This window comes from Peromyscus leucopus, chromosome 7, assembly GCF_004664715.2.
Source record: "Peromyscus leucopus breed LL Stock chromosome 7, UCI_PerLeu_2.1, whole genome shotgun sequence".
Classification (NCBI taxonomy): Eukaryota; Metazoa; Chordata; class Mammalia; order Rodentia; family Cricetidae; genus Peromyscus; species Peromyscus leucopus.
The window spans coordinates 50458290-50474510 of record NC_051069.1 but is presented as its reverse complement, the minus strand read 5'-3'; the positions used below and the strand labels follow the sequence as shown (position 1 = coordinate 50474510).

The window sequence follows — 16221 nt, the reverse complement described above, 5'->3', positions numbered from 1 at the left end:
GAAAGGGAGAGGACTTGGGCTTCTCTGGGAGGGGCCAGCTCAGCCTCTGGGGTACAGAGTGCTACTGTGGCTGGGAAGGGACAGAGCCTCTGTACCCCTGGGTCTCTCCTCAGCCTGGACCCATGGAGACCCTCGGAAGGTGATCTACCCCACTGACAGCCGGGGCGAGTTCTGTGGGCAGAAGGGAACAAAAAATGCGTGAGTTTATTTATTTATCGTGTGCGTGCACTCAGGCCACAAACACCCATGTGGACGTCAGAGAATCTGTACTTGCCTTCCGTCGTGTGATTCCCAGGGATGGAACTCAGGTTGGCAGGCCCGGGGCCAGGTGCCTAACCCTCTGAGCCATCTCTGGGCCCGAGAGGTGAGAAGCTTGACCAACTCTGTCCCCCTCCTCCAACCCAGGGACAAACCCTTCCTGTTTTATTTCAACATCGTGAAGTGTGCCAGCCCCCTGGTCCTGCTGGAATTCCAGTGTCCCACCCCTCAGGTGAGGTGTCCCACCTCTTCCTGTTCCCTTCCATGCTAACGTTCCCATAGCCCTCTCCTCGTGAACATCAGGGACCTCTGTCCTGGATGGGGTCTCAGTGTCCTGATTCCACATCCCCTTCGTTCCACTCCCCCAGATCTGCGTCAAGCAATGCCCGGACCGCTTTCTCACCTTCCTGAATGCACGCAACTCTCATGACTTTGATTATTACAAGCAGTTCTGCGTGCCCGGCTTCCAGAACAATAAAGTGAGCACACAGACCCCTCAGGGAGGGGACATGGGAGGGGACAGAGGAGGGTGCCTGCCTCAGGGGTTCACTTCTTCCCACTCTGTCTGCAGGGGTTGGCTGAGGTGCTCCGAGATGGGGAGTGTCCAGCGGTTATCACCCCCAGCAAACCTCGTGAGTTTGGGGACCCCACAGGATCAGGTGACACTGGGGAGTCTGCAGGGGCTGGTGTGATAGTCTCTTCTGGTCCCACAGTGGTCCGGCGGTGCTTCCCAGCCATCCACGCCAACAAAGGGGTCCTCATGGTGGGCAATGAGACGACCTATGAGGATGGACATGGCACCAGGAAGAACATCACAGACCTAGTAGAGGGCGCCAAGTGAGAAGGCAGCCCTCTAGTAGACGGCGCCTGGGCGTGCTGGGTGGGACTGGAGCTGGCTTCTCTGGGTATGATTTGAGTCTCTTCCGCCCCTAGGAAGGCCAACATGGTTCTAGAGGCCCGGCATCTGGCCATGAAGATCTTTGAAGATTACACTGTATCCTGGTACTGGATTGTGATGTGAGTTGGAAGGAAGGTGGCTGTCCCCTGGCTGCCACATCTGTGAGCCTAAGGACAGTGTCGCTCATGCTCCTGTCTTATTCCCCAGAGGTTTGGTCATTGCCATGGTGCTGAGTCTCCTGTTCATCATCCTGCTGCGATTCCTGGCAGGCATTATGGTCTGGGTGATGATTGTCATGGTGATCCTGGTACTTGGCTATGGTGCGTCTCCCCCTTCCTCCTACTCCTCCCTGACTAAGGTCTGGAAAGGGCCAGTGCCTTTTGCCCTGGTGACAGCTCATCAGAAATGTCATCTTAAGCCTTCAGATGTTTGTCACTGTTTAACTGGCATGCTTGTGAAAATGTTCTCGCTGCTGTTGCTGCTACAAGAGAGCTTGCTGGGACTAAGCCTGAACCTCAGGCACTTGCCCATCCATATCCCCCAGCCAGGGGCTGTGATTGCAGCTCAGTGGTAGATGCCTGGAATGCCCCCAGCCAGGGGCTGGTGTCCTGGCTCCGTGTGACAGTGCCAACACACGCAAGGTCCCCTACCACAAAAAAAGAGAAAAGAAAAACAATTTCCCTCTGAACCTTGAGAACCAGGGCCCTGGTTGGTATTTTTAATCAACAATAAAAAACATTAAAAGACATCCACTTAGTCCAGTGAGTAGTCTTGTGCACCGTAGTGCCTAAGGTGCTGGGTTCAAATACTAGCTTCGCTGCTTCCTAGCTCTGTCCTTGGGCACATGACTAAGCCTCCCTATGCATAATTACTTCCACCACCTAGTGGGAATAATTAATGTTTCCTAGTTGGAGACTTAATGAGAAGGTGGTGATGTAGTAACCTCGTGAAGGTCTTATCAAGAGGAGGGCCTGTGCGGGGCGGAGGCCTGGTGAGGAGCCAGTGGCTCATGTTCTGATTAAGTTTTCTTCTTTTGTGTTTGTTTGTTTGTTTGGGGGAGTAGTTTTTTTGAGACAGGGTTTTTCTGTGTGGCCTGGCTGTGCTGGAACTCACTCTCTAGACCAGGCTGGCCTCGAACTCAGAGATCTGTCTGTCTCTGCCTCTGGAGTGCTGGGATTAAAGGCCAGTGTCACCACTGCCTGGCTCTTCTTTTGTATTTTTATATTACGTTCATTTATTGTGTGTGTCTGTGTGCACGCATATGTGTGTGGATACACGTGCACCATGATGCATATGTAGAGGTCAGAGGACAAGCTACAGAAGGGGTTTCTCTCCTTTTCCTATGTGGGCCCCAGGGATTGCACTCAGGTCATCATCCACTGAGCCCGATTCTGATTTTCTTCCTCTTAAACTCCCTGAAATGATAACTGCTTGGGAACTCAGTCTGAAGATCCAGATCCCAAAACATTTGTGTTAACATGGTGGTACGTGCCTGTTATCATCTGCTGAGGGAGGCGAAGTCAGGAGGATCATAAATTTGGATATAGATCCTGCCACATAGTAAGAGCTTGTCTCAAACATAGAAAAAAAAATCATTCATGTTAATCATGGTTCGAGCTGTTGTTGGCAATTTAGGTGACTTTATTTTTGTTTTGTATTTTGAGACAGGGTCTCAGTGTCTATAGCCCTGGCTGTCCTGGAACTAGCTGTGGTCATAATATTGTGTACCCTAATAAACTTTACCTGAAGATCAGAGGACAGAACAAGCCACTAGATTAAACATAGATGCCAGGCAATGGTGGCACATACCTTTAATCCTAGCATTCAGGAGGCGGAGATCTGTCTGGATCTCTGTCAGTTCAAAGCCACCCTGTACTACATGAGATTGACTCAGTCTAGGAGAGAAACAGAGCCAGGCAGTGGTGACACACACCTTTAATGCCAGCACTAGGGAGTCACATGCCTTTAATCCCAGCACTTGAGAGGTTGAGACAGGAAGTGATATGGCAGGAAAGAGAAAGGTATAAAAGGCTGAGGAGACAGGAACTAGAAGCTCTTCAGGCTGAGGAGTCCTAGAGGTAAGAGGTGGCTTGTTCCTTTGTCTCTCTGATCTTTTAGCATTTACCCCAATTTCTGGCTCTGGGGCTTTTTTTTATTAAAAGACCATTTTAAGATTCGTGTTACAACTATGTGAAGATCTGCCTTCCTCTGCCTCTCGAGGGTGGCTTTAAAGGACTGAGCCACCATACCTCTCTGGCTGCAGGTTGTCATCAGGTGGGCATCCTAACACCCATTCATTCTTTCAATCATTTATCGATCGAGAGCCTGGTCTTATAGCAAGTTCCAGGCCAGCCAGGCCTACATAGTGAGACCCTGTCTCAAAACACAAACAAAAAAGAAAACTACTGTCTGGGCTGTGGCTCTCTGCAGGTGTATTTCACTGCTATATGGAGTACTCGAGACTGAGTGGGAGGCAGGCTCTGACGTCTCCTTGGTGGATCTTGGCTTCCAGACAGACCTCCGAGTGTACCTGCACTTGCGGCAGACCTGGATGGCCTTCAGTGAGTTCTGTTATCTGCCCCCAGGCTTGCATTGTGGGAAATCCTGGAGGGGTTAGGGTGGGCTCCCAAAAAGCTTACTGTCAGTTCTTACAGAAATCATTTAATTGTTACTATATTTATTTTTAAATCAATTTTTGTTTGTTTTGTTTTTCGAGACAGGGATTCTCTGTGTAGCTTTGCGCCTTTCCTGGAACTCACTTGGCAGCCCAGGCTGGCCCTGAACTCACAGAGATCTGCCTGCCTCTGCCTCCCAAGTGCTGGGATTAAAGGCGTGCGCCACCACCGCCTGGCCTATTTATTATTACTTTAAATTTTTAAAAATTATGTATTGTATTTCTTTGTTGGGAGGGGACATCTATGCCCTGATGTATGGAGGTCAGAGGACAACTTTCACGAATCAGCTCTCTGCTTTCACCTGTGGGTTCTGGGAACTGAACGCAAGTGTCTTTAGCTGATGAGTCATCCGATGGCTGCCCACCTTTCTCCACAGTGATCATTTTAAGCATCCTAGAAGTGGTTATCATCTTGTTACTCATCTTTCTTCGAAAGAGGATATTGATTGCCATAGCCCTCATCAAAGAAGCCAGCAGGTGAGGCCTGGAGAGCCAGGGATGCGCCTGGCTTCTCAGCCTGGGGCATCTGGTCCTGATGTCTGTCTGTTTCTCCGCAGAGCCGTGGGACATGTCATGTGCTCCATGCTCTACCCACTGGTGACTTTCTTCCTCTTGTGTCTCTGCATTGCCTACTGGGCCAGCACCGCTGTGTATCCACTGCTGGATTGTCAGTCTGTGGTTCCCAGGGACAAATGTCCCTAAATGTCCTGTGGCTAGGGTGGGATTGGACTGTGGTTGGGGTGTGTGGTCCTTTCCCCATGGCTCTCTTTATTTTAAAAATTTCTAGGCTGGGCGGTGGTGGTGGTGCGTCTTTAATCCCAGCACTCGGGAGGCAGAGTCAGGCAGATCTCTGTGAGTTCGAGGCCAGCCTGGTCTACAGAGCGAGTTCCAGGATAGCTAGGGCTACACAGAGAAATCCTGTCTCGAAAAACAAAACAAACAAAACTGTTATTACGTTTATATATGTTGGGTAAAGGGGCAGCGGTATTCAGAGGTCAAAGACAACTTGCAGGCGTCAGTTCTCCTCTGAGTGGGTCCTGGGCCTCCAGCTCTGGGTTCAGCATGCAGCGTGGCGGCGGGTGCTTTCTCAGAGGGGCCATCAGCGTGGCGGCGGGTGCTTTCTCAGAGGGGCCATCAGCGTGGCGGCGGGTGCTTTCTCAGATGGGCCATCTCCCTGCCCCTTTTTTGCTTCTTTCAGACAGAGCCTTACTCTGTGGTTTAGATTTTCTGGAACTCACTGTGTAGCCCAGGCTGGCCTCCACGCACTGTGATTCTGTTACTTCTGTCTCCCAAGTCTTGGGATTGCAAGGGCGGCCGCTGCTCCTGGCTTCCTCCTTGGATTCTCAGTGGCAGATTTCAGTTTCCTTAACGAGGCTGCAGCTTCCTGTCTACCTCCAACGAGGCCGTCTACAAGATTTTTGATGACACGTCCTGCCCACTTGTGGGGAACACCTGCAAGCCGAGGTGGGCACCCCTGTCGTGGGGAGGAGGCGTCGCCCTCACGGCCTCTCCTTGAAGATAATTCAGCAAACGTTTGGCACTTGATCTCTGTTTGCCTCAGTGGGGGGGGTGGAACTCTCAAGCCATTGCTGGATTTGGTAGTTTTTCAGGGCAAGGCAGGAGCTGATCACCTTGGGCTATCTCCTACCCTGCATGCTGAACTATGTACCTCTTTCCCTCTCTGTTGTCACTTTCTGTCCCTCTACCCTTCTCTTGATTTCTGGTGTGTGTGTGTGGTGTGGTGTGTGTGGTGTGTGTGTGTGTGTGTGGTGTGGGGTGGTGTGGTGTGGTGTGTGTGTGTGTGATGTGGTGTGGTGTGTGGTGTGATGTGGTGTGGGTGTGGTGTGTGTGTGTGTGGTGTGGTGTGTGTGTGTGTTGTGTGGTGTGTGTGGTGTGTTTGGTGTGTATGTGTGTGTGGTGTGTGGTGTGGTGTGTGTGTGTGGGGGTGTGTGTGTGTGATGTGGGGGTGTGGGTGTGGTGTGTGTGTGTGTGTGTGTGGTGTGTGTGTGTGTTTGTGTGTGTGTGTGTGTGTGTGTGTGTTTGTGTGGTGTGTGGTGTGTTTGGTGTGTATGTGTGTGTGTGTGTGGTGTGGTGTGTGTGTGTGGGTGTGTGTGTGTGGTGTGTGGTGTGGGGTGGTGTGTGTGGTGTGTGTGTGTGTGATGCGGTGTGTGTGTGTGATGTGGGGTGGTGTGTGTGTGGTGTGTGGTGTGTGTGTGTGTGTGTTGTGTGGTGTGTGTGGTGTGTTTGGTGTGTATGTGTGTGTGTGTGTGTGTGGTGTGTGTGTGTGGTGTGTGTGTGGTGTGGTGTGTGTGTGTGTGTGTGGTGTGTGTGGTGTGTGTGTGTGTGTGTGATGTGGGGTATGTGTGGTGTGGGGGGTGTGTGGTTGTGGGGTGTGGTGTCGTGTATGTACGTATGTGTTTGTGGAGGTGCCTTGCTCTGTATTTCTCAGCCTATTCCCCCAGACGGTATCTCTCACTAAATCAGGAGCTAAGCTAGCGTCTCTGCTCCCTAGAGCACGGAGTCACAGGCGCGCACAGGCCACACCCACTATTTACGGGCTGAGTGGAGGCTTGAACTCGCGTCCTCATTATGTCCCCTTACCTGCTGAGTGATGGAGGCTTGAACTCGCGTCCTCATTACGTCCCCTTACCTGCTGAGTGACGGAGGCTTGAACTCACGTCCTCATTACGTCCCCTTCCTGCTGAGCCATCTCCCTAGCCCCCATTACTTTTGTATGAGTAGTCTTGCTTCTAGGACCTGCCCTGTGGTCCAGCCTCAGCCTACTCTGACTTCTAACTGACCCTGTGTCCTGTCGGGGCCCCTCACCCCTTCCCCAGACCTTCCCCTCAGCCAATGAAAGCCGCCAGTGTCCCGGTGGCCGCTGCCAGTTCGCCTTCTACGGTGGCGAGTCTACCTATCACCGTGCCCTGCTGGGCCTGCAGATCTTCAATGCCTTCATGTTCTTCTGGCTGGCCAACTTCGTGCTGGCTCTGGGCCAGGTGACCTTGGCGGGAGCCTTTGCCTCCTATTACTGGGCGATGCGCAAGCCGGATGACATGCCCGCCTTTCCCCTCTTCTCCGCTTTTGGCCGAGCCCTCAGGTAAAGAGGGGTGTTGGGATGGCAAGAGAAGGCACGCAGGGGCCTCATCTGGCGGGACCACTGATCGCCTCTTTTGATTCCAGATACCACACGGGCTCCTTGGCCTTTGGCTCGCTTATCCTGGCCATCGTGCAGATCATCCGAGTGATCCTGGAGTACCTGGACCAGCGTCTGAAAGGTGCGGCCTGCCGATTCCTCTAGGGTCTGGGCTTAGTCCCGGTTGGGTATTGCTTGGGGGTGGGGCCAGAGTAAGCCTCTACTGGGGTTCCGTTTGAGGAAGAGGTGGAGCTAAGAGGCAGAGGAGGAGCTAGGAGAGCCAACTGAACTGATTGGAGTTCCTGTTGTTGATGGGCAGGTCCAGGAGGAGCAGTGGGCCATTGGCTCTGGCTAGCAAGGCTGGGCTGGGTTTTTGGTTTTTAGAGACAGGGTTCCTCTGTGAAACAGTCCTGGCTGTCCTGGAACTCACTCTATAGACCAGGTTAACCTTGAACTCACAGAGATCCACCTGCCTTTGCTTCCCAAGTGCTGGGATTAAAGGCGTGCGCCACCAATGCCTGCTGGGTTTTAGGTTTTTGAGACAGCTTTTTACTGTGTAGTCCCGGCTGACCTCAGACTCGGTATGTAGACCAGAGTGGCCTAGAACTCACGGGTCCACCTCCTCTGTCTCCAAGTGCTAGGATTGAAGGCATACATCACCACCCCCAGCTGTCTTGAATTAAAAGGCTGGCATCCACCTCACTGAATAGCCAAGGATGACCTTAATTCCTGATGCTTGGAGATTCCTTTTGTGGGTCAGCACCTGGATTGATTGATTGATTGATTGATTGATTGATTTTGAGGCAGTCTCACTAAGTTGTCCAGGTTAGCCATGTAGTTCAGGCAGGCCTCAAACTTGTAATCCTTAGCTGTCTTGGTGGACTCTAGGGATCTCCGCCAAACCAGGCCAGTCTCTTGCCTCCCCTACATCCCTTCTATTCTCTTCCAGCTGCACAGAACAAGTTTGCCAAGTTCCTCATGGTCTGTCTCAAGTGCTGCTTCTGGTGCCTAGAGAAGTTTATCAAGTTCCTGAATAGGAATGCCTACATCATGGTGAGCGGCGGGGCTGTGTGCTGTCCTGGGTGGGTGTCCCCCATGTCCATCGCACAGGCCTCAGACCTCCTCTTCATTCCAGATTGCCATCTACGGCACCAACTTCTGCACCTCAGCCAGGAACGCCTTCTTTCTGCTTATGAGAAACATCATCAGGTTAGGGGACATCTTCTCTCTCCCAGCCTCCCTCCCGCCCTCGGCCCCTTTCCCAGCCAGCCTTCCGCTTATCCTGCCTCCTCCCCCAGGCTCGGAGTCCACATTCACACTTACCCTTTACTCTCCCCTACAGGGTGCTGTCCTGGACAAAGTTACCGACTTCCTCTTCCTGTTGGGCAAACTTCTGATTGTGGGTAGTGTGGGTGAGTGGCACCTCTGGGCCTGTCCCTGCTGGGTATGGAAGCCTGTGGGGAGTGACCCGTAGACTGGTGTCAGGCTCAGGTCATCTTCTGCTGGGTCGTGTTTGAGGACTCAGCCATCTTGCTTCACCCCGTCCTAGGCATCCTGGCCTTCTTCTTCTTCACCCATCGGATCAGAATCGTGCAGGATACAGCCCCGCCTCTCAATTATTACTGGGTCCCGATACTGGTGAGGACCTTTGGGGACAGATCAGGGTCTGGGTAGAAGCAAGGGTGGGGAGATAAGATTTGCTTAGATTCTCTTGGTAAAAGTTAGAGGTGGGGCAGTCATTTGTTACTTGGTCCCCAAATATTTACCGAGTACCTGCTTCGTACAAGGCACAGGGATGGAGGGTCTTTTCCTTAAGAGGTGCTGGTGGTGTTCTTCACTTGTTTATTTTGTTTGTGTGGGGTGGGTGCACTTGTGGAAAGTCAGAGGACAGCGTGTGGAACTGGTCTCTTCTCTGACCATGTGTGTTTCGGGGATTGACCTCAGGCCTCTGGCTTGGTGGTCAGGGCCGCCCACTATGCCAGCCCTACAGGTCCGATTACTAGTGTTGTTATAGTCAGGTGTTCAGTGTGCCGCCATTGTCCAGCCTAATTTTTTTTTTAAAGATTTATTTACTTTCATTTTATGTGTATGCTGTTTTGCCTGAATACATGTCTGTAGACCACATGCATGTGTGATGCCCATTGTGGCCAAAAGAAGGCATCTAATTCCCTGGACCTGGGATTACAGATGGTTGTGAGCTGCCATGTTGGTCCTCGGAATTGACCCAGGTCCTCCCTGCTGAGCCAACCCTCCCTGCCTTCTTTTTTTCTCCTTGGTTGAGATAGTTTCCCACTGTGTCACCCTGGCTGGCCTGGAATTTACTATGCAGACCAGGCTGGCCTTGAACTCACAGAGATCTGCCTAGCCTGGCAGAGAACTTTGGATCTTCCTGCCTCCCAAACCCTAGGATTACGGCCAGATTTTATCATGCCAGGCAAGGCCTTACAGTTTAGATGCAAAGGGACATTACGCCTGTTGTCCCAACGCTAGGAAGTGCAAGCAGAAGAATCAGAAATTCAAGGTCATCCTTAGCTACACAGTGAATTCAAGGCCAGCCCTGGCCACATGAGAGCTCAACAACAACAAAAGTGTAGAGACTGTCTAGGCAGAGGGAGTAGCAGAGACCCGAGGTCTGGCTCCCCCAGAAACAGTGAGGAGACCACTGTGGCTTGTGTGGGAAGGTAAGAGAGAACCGAGGATAAGAAGCCAGACCCAGACCACAGATGTTTACATCAGCTCCTGTCTTTGCAGGTTAGAAGTGACTCAAAAGAGGAACTCCAGCTGGCAGCAGTGGAGCATGCCTTTAATCCCAGCACTCAGGAGGCAGGCAGACAGCCAGGGCTATGCAGAGAAACCCTCTCTCAAGAAACAAACAAACAAAAAGAGTAACTCATTTTTTGCATATGTGTATGCCTGTTCATATATGTGACAGCGCATGTGCGTGCATATAGAGGCCCGAGGTTAATATCAGGGTGAATTCCTTGATGGATCTCTTTATTTATGGCAGGGCCTCCTGCTGGAACCAGAGCTCCCTGGTTTTTGGCTAGTCTAGGTAGCCAGCTGGCCCTGGAGATAGATCTGCTATCATCCATCAGCCCCAAGTGCTGGAATTACAGGTGGGGCCACCACACCCATGTTCATGGGTGCTGGGATTAGAACTCAGGTCCTCAGTTTTGCACAGCAAGGACTTCGTCCACTGACATCTCCCAGATATCTCAGGCAGTACTGAAACTTGCCATGCTGCTATGCAGACTCAGGCTGTCCTTGCATTGGAGCCTCCAAAGTGCTGAGATTATAGGCCCAATGGAATGTGGGATTCAACTCCATAATGCCCCAAACACACATAGAGCTGCAGCTGGATGAAGCCTTGAGGGGACGTACGCAGAGCTAGGACAGTGTGAAGTGGGGTCTAGATATCAGACACAGCTTCCAGAGACGCGTACCTGAGGACTTGCTGGGAGAGTTGAAAGCAGAAGATGTGTGAGCGGCCGGGCGGTGGTGGCGCACTTCTTCAATCCCAGCACTCAGGAGGCAGAGGCAGGCGGATCTCTGTGAGTTCGAGGACAGCCTGGTCTACAGAGTGAGATCCAGGACAGCCACCAAAAACTACATAGAGAAACCCTAGGGGAGGGGGAATCAGGGGAGGGCGTCATCTCAGGAAAGGAGTGTGAACTATAAACTGAACAGCATGTGCGAAAGCACTGAGGTTGGGGAAAGAAAAAAAGCATCGTGTAGCTGATTGGTTTGGTTTCTCCTAGCTGAGGTGTGGAAGATGCTCCTCCAGGTCAGACATGGAGGCTCAGGCCTGTTATCCCAGTCCTTCAGAAGCAGAGGCAGGAGGTCAGGAGTTCAGTGTCATCCATGGCTACTTGATATTTTCAGTTCAGACTAAGATGTATGAGATAGTCTCAAAAAGAAAGAAAGAAAATCTATTCCAGAGAGCTAATTGGACTGGGTGTGGAGGCTCCTGCTGTGGCAAGGGGATCGTGAGTTCATGGCCAGCCTGGCCACAGAATGGTACACACACACAAGCAAACATACCATGTGTACATCTGTAACTCTAATCATGTGCAGATCCCCAGAGCTCACTGGCCAAACATTCCAGCCAGTCAGTGAGCACCAGTTTATCTCAAACAGCTAAGGTAAAGGTGGCTCAGGAACTTGTCAAACCTGAAGACTTGAATTCCGAGCCTTGGACCACATGGTGGGGGGAGAGAATCAACCACAGTTTACTTCTGACCTCCACTTCTGTACCGTGGTGTGTGCACATACCCTGCAATGTATGTACATTATATATATTATACACACACACACACACTTAAGCTAAGTGGGGAGGGACTCCAGACACTGGCCTGGCTCTCACTCACACCAGCCAAGACTCAGCCCCCACAAAGCCTAGACAAGTGGCTCTGCCGCAAGGGGGCGCGCTGCTCCTGCAGAGGACTCAGCTCCTAGCAACTGCTTTGGGCTGCCTGTGATTCCAACTCCAGGGGATCCAGTGCCCTCTTCTGGCCTCCCCAGACAATTGCACTCAGGTGCATGTGTGCATATATATAAAATCAAAAATAAATCTTTTTCACTGGGGAAAAGCAGGAAAAGATTTACTCAGTGTAGTCACACTGACATGATAATAATTTTTTTTTGGAGACAGGGTCTCACTACGCAGCCCTGGCTGGACTGGAACTCTGTGTAGACCAAGGTGGTCTTGTGCTCCCAGAAACCTGTCTGCCTCTGTTCTAGGTGCTGGGATTAGAGGCATGCATCATCACACCAGACAAAAATAAATGTTTTAAGGGGCTGGAGAGATGCCGCCGTTGCAGTCAAGAGTGCTTGTTGCTTTTGCAGAGAACCTGGGTTCAGTTCCCAGCATCCACATGGTGGTAGTTCACAACCATCACTCAAGTCTCAGGGGATCTGCTGACCTCTCCTGATGTTCATGGGTATCAGGCACACACATGATACACATACAGGCATGCAGGCAGAACACTCACACATAAATCTTTTTTAAAAAGGTAAAAAGAGGCTTGGAGAGATGGCTCAGAGGTTAAGAGCACTGGCTGCTCTTCCAGACATCCTGAGTTCAATTCCCAGCAACTACATGGTGGCTCACAACCATCTGTAATGAATCTGGTGCCCTCTTCTGGTGTGCAGGCAGAACACTGTATACATAGTAAATAAATCTTTTATTTTAAAAAAAAAAAAAGGTAAAAAGAATGTTTTAAAGATGAGGCAGGAGGATTGCCATGAGTTCTACAACCACCGACAGCCTCTGGGCTCATGAGAATGAGAGGTCTCTCAACCTAGGGAGCACGGAGTGATGGGTAGCTGTAACAAGCTGTAACAATGTCTCCTCTTGAATAGACGGTGATCATTGGCTCCTACATGATCGCACATGGCTTCTTCAGCGTCTACGGCATGTGTGTGGACACATTGTTCCTCTGTTTCTGTGAGTGACCCCTTTACCTCAGCCCACCAGGGGCCCTGACCCCCTTCTCCCCACTGGACAAGGAATCCCCCCACCCCCATGAAAGCGCCATGGTCACCCCGAGTTCCCGGGGTCCCGGATGTCCCTTCTACTAGGCCCTGCATGCCTTTCTGCTTCCCACTGTGCTCCCAGCTAACTGCTCCCCCTCCTCCTCCTGAGCCGGAGCCGGAACACTCTCCCCGGGTCTTTGGCTTTGAGATCTCTGGCTTTGTTGGGAATTAGAGCAGGGCCCATGGCTGCCACTAACTCTGGTCTCCGCGTGTCTTCTCCACCCCTTTCCTCTCCCCACGCCTGCTGGCTTCTTCCCTGTTTCCCTCTGCCCCCTTTCCCGCCCCCTCCTTTCCTGCCACCCCGTTTTTCACCCCCTGCTGGTTCCTGGGGGGGCCCAGGTGAGGACCTTGAGAGGAATGACGGCTCTCAGGAGCGACCCTACTTCATGTCGCCCGAGCTGAGAGACATCCTGTTGAAGGGGAGTTCGCAGGCGGGCAAGCAGGAGGATGTTGAGGAGGAGGAATAGAGTGAGGGAGACTGGCAAGCGGGCCGGGGGCCTCTGGAGACCGGGTTTGTGCATGTGATGGGGCTTCCTTGACTGGGAACGCGGGGCTCCCGTAGTCATTGCCTACCCCTCCCTCTCTTTGCCTGCCCCTGAGCCACGCCCCAGCCCCTCACTGGGGGTTCTAGGCAGGGGCTCCACCCCAACTGTGCCTCTAGCCTTGTTTACTTTTTATTTGGGGACAGTGCCTCATTCTGTTTCCCAGGCTGGCCTTGGACTTACTGTAAACGCAGGCCTTGAGCCTGGAGTTGTCTCAGCCTCGTAAACACCTTGGTAACGGCCTTGGCTGCCACGCCCTGCTCTCCCGGTTGCTTCCTAACCCGAGGCTTCTCCGTAGCCCTCTCTGTTCCCTTCCCTGTTCCCCATCCCCACCCCTGACTGTCGGCTCCTGCTCATGGCGCCCGTTCTGGGGCTCTGTCCACAGTGGAGGACCTGGAGAGAAACGACGGTTCCGCTGAGAGGCCTTACTTCATGTCTTCCACTCTCAAGAAACTCTTGAATAAAACCAACAGGAAGGTAGCAGAATCCTAAAGACATCTGCCTCTCGGCCCTCTCAGGAAGCTGTGATCCGGTGCTTGCTAAGCGGCTGGCTCAGAGCCCCCAGCTCATCGGACTTTGCCTAAAGTCACATCACTGCCTCTCTGCCACCCTCCCTGAATTCTCATTTCCAAGGACCCAGAGGATTTGGGGCATCTCTTTCCTATGCCCAAGGGCACTTGGGAGTTTTCAGTGGAGCCCTGGGAGGTGGGACAGCGTGGGTCCCTCCAGTCCTCAGTGGCTCAGATGGTGCCAACATAGTAAAGTAACTTGAAGTCGAGGGTGGGAGATGGCCTCGGGATGTCTGCAGCAAGCTTCTTTGTACTTCCGGCGCCCCTTCCAGCGGAGAGGGAAAGACTGGATGAAAGAGCCCCTGCAAGTGGGCCCCGTGAACCCCAGCTCCAAGCCCTGCCTGCCCCAGCTGGGACAGGGTTGGATCTCCGTGGCGGCTGATTCAGCCCAAGGGCCAACAGATGCATTTCTCATTCTTACTACTTTTTAATATAGACTACAGTAAGGGTCTGTCTGCTTTTGGTCCACCAGGCTCCACGGCTGGATGGGGCCACCGAGTGCCTTCATTTGTAACCCCACCTCCAGCCGGGGGCGCTGGGGTCCCAGGAAGGAGGAGCACACACCCAGAACTGAAGGAATCTTCCTGATAGAGAGTCAGTGTGGGGGGAGGGCCTGCTGCAGGGAGCGAGAGTGGTTGGAGGTGGTTGTGGGGAGCAGGCCTCTGGGGTCAGGTCCTCCATTAAGTGGCTAATGGCTTCTTAATGGAAACCTGAGGCTCCCGGTCCAAGCTGGAGAGTGAATGAGGAAGGGCCTGTGCTCTGGGCCAGGAAGCCACACTGCTGTCTTTGTAAGAGGAACGAAGCTCAAGTTCACCCAAGGGATGAGATGGGTGTGCTGTGTTCCGAGCTGACTAGGCCCACTTTGTTCTTTCACCTGACACTAGAATCTTTTTGCCAAACTTCTTGACCTTGGGAGCCAGGTGACTGAGCCTCCACTTCTCAAGCTCAGACCTTCCCCTCACCCCTACTGTGCCTGTCAGTGAGATGCCAGACTCTTGGGAACAGAGCCCAGCCTGGGGTCCCTCAGGTTCCTGTGCCTGCCTTGTGTGTGCCATCCCACTCAGCCTTGTCCTGTGTGCCCAGCCCTGTGCTTAGATCACTGCATTCCAACCATCTAATAAAGTGCCTCTCGTACAGACCCAGACCTGGTGTGTTTGTACTGGGAATGTGGGAAGCTGCTGGGAGCCAGGGCATGCGGTGCGCTGGGCATCTCTGAGCTGTGGCGGTTTGCTCAGGGAAGAGGAGGGACCAGAACCCAGCCTTGCTTAATCTCACCTCCAGAGCCGCCTCTGCGGCTTCTGTGAGGACTCCTGTAGGTCCCTAAGGAACAAAAGGTTCTGATTAGAAACTGTGAGGACTCCTGTAGGTCCCTAAGGAACAAGGTTCTGATTAGAAACTGACCAGGAGAGGGGAGGAACAGCCTCTTGCTTCCCACCTCCTCCTCCTCCTCCTCCCTCAGTAACTTCCCTGGACACAGTCACCTTGCCCTGTACCTAGAGTCTCACAGTTGAGGAGAGCTGCTTTTATTTCTTAATTTACGTGTGTGTCTGTGAACGTATTCCATGTGCATGCAGTTGCTCATGGAGGTCAGAAGAGGGTGTTGGAGCCCTTGGTGCTGAACTTAACCATGGTCAAGAGCCTCATGTGGGTGCTCCTCTGCAAGAGCAGGACGTGTTTATTGTTTATTTTTTGTGTGCGTTTGGGTGTTTTGCCTGCACGAGGTGTGTGCCTCCTTGGTCTTGGAGACCAGAAGAGGGTTGTGGGTCCTCTGGAATTATAGACAGTTGTGAGCCCTAAAAAAATGTTTGTTTTTGTTTGTTTGTTTGTTTGTTTCTAAAGCTGCAAGCTGAGAGGGTGTGGAGCTGGAGAGGTGGCTCAGCTGTTAAGAGCACTGGCTGCTCTTCAGAAGGACCTGGGTTCAATGCCCGCTCCCCAAATGGCACTACACATGTACAATAGTTAAACAAACAAAACGAAACTACAGGACTGGAGAGATGGCTGGGGGTTATGAGTGTATTCTGCTCTCATAGAGGACCTGGTTTGGTTCCCAGTATCCTTGGCAGGTAACTCACAACCTCCTATAACTTTAGCTCCAGGGAATGTGACACCCGCTGGTTTTCATGGACACAGGCACATATCCACATGCAGATCCAAACACAAGTAATTTTAAGAAATACTATTTTAAATTCGAAAAATCTATGTGTATGGGTGTCTCCATATGATGTCTGTGTAGCAAGTACATAGTTGTTGCCTGCAGGGGCCAGAAAGGGCATCATATCCCCGGGGACTGGATTACAGATGGCTGTGAGTCACCATGTGGGTGCTGGGAATTAAACCACATCCTCTGGAAGAGCAGCCAGTGCTCTTAACCAATGAACTATCTCTCCAGCACCTTACATTTATTTACATTTATTATATGTGGGGGGGGGGTTGTGTGTGTGTGTGTGTGTGTGTGTGTGTGTGTGTGTGTGTGTATTTTTGGTTTTTCCAGTGTTTCAAGCCCTGGCTGTCCTGGAACTCACTCCGTAGACCAGGCTGGCCTCAAACTCACAGAGATCCACCTTAAAGGAGTGCGCCAAACTACCTGACTACATTTATTCTGTGTGTGT

At 52.1% G+C, this 16221-nt stretch overlaps 1 protein-coding gene across 1 annotated transcript in view; it reads left to right on the top strand.

Annotated features, from left to right (window-relative positions):
• Positions 1–14756, top strand: part of Slc44a2 (solute carrier family 44 member 2) — an 18934-nt gene extending 4178 nt beyond the window's left edge. The window contains 21 exon segments of the mRNA XM_028872451.2: positions 114–198; positions 406–490; positions 627–737; positions 830–890; positions 972–1095; positions 1192–1275; positions 1364–1476; positions 3587–3625; positions 3628–3717; positions 4208–4307; positions 4388–4480; positions 5211–5288; positions 6661–6930; positions 7014–7108; positions 7916–8019; positions 8102–8179; positions 8312–8378; positions 8516–8604; positions 12328–12412; positions 12841–13012; positions 13429–14756. Of these exon segments, the coding sequence (XP_028728284.1) occupies positions 114–198; positions 406–490; positions 627–737; positions 830–890; positions 972–1095; positions 1192–1275; positions 1364–1476; positions 3587–3625; positions 3628–3717; positions 4208–4307; positions 4388–4480; positions 5211–5288; positions 6661–6930; positions 7014–7108; positions 7916–8019; positions 8102–8179; positions 8312–8378; positions 8516–8604; positions 12328–12412; positions 12841–12968 (1979 nt within the window). The 3' untranslated portion in view covers positions 12969–13012; positions 13429–14756.
• Positions 14757–16221: the final 1465 nt, after the last annotated feature.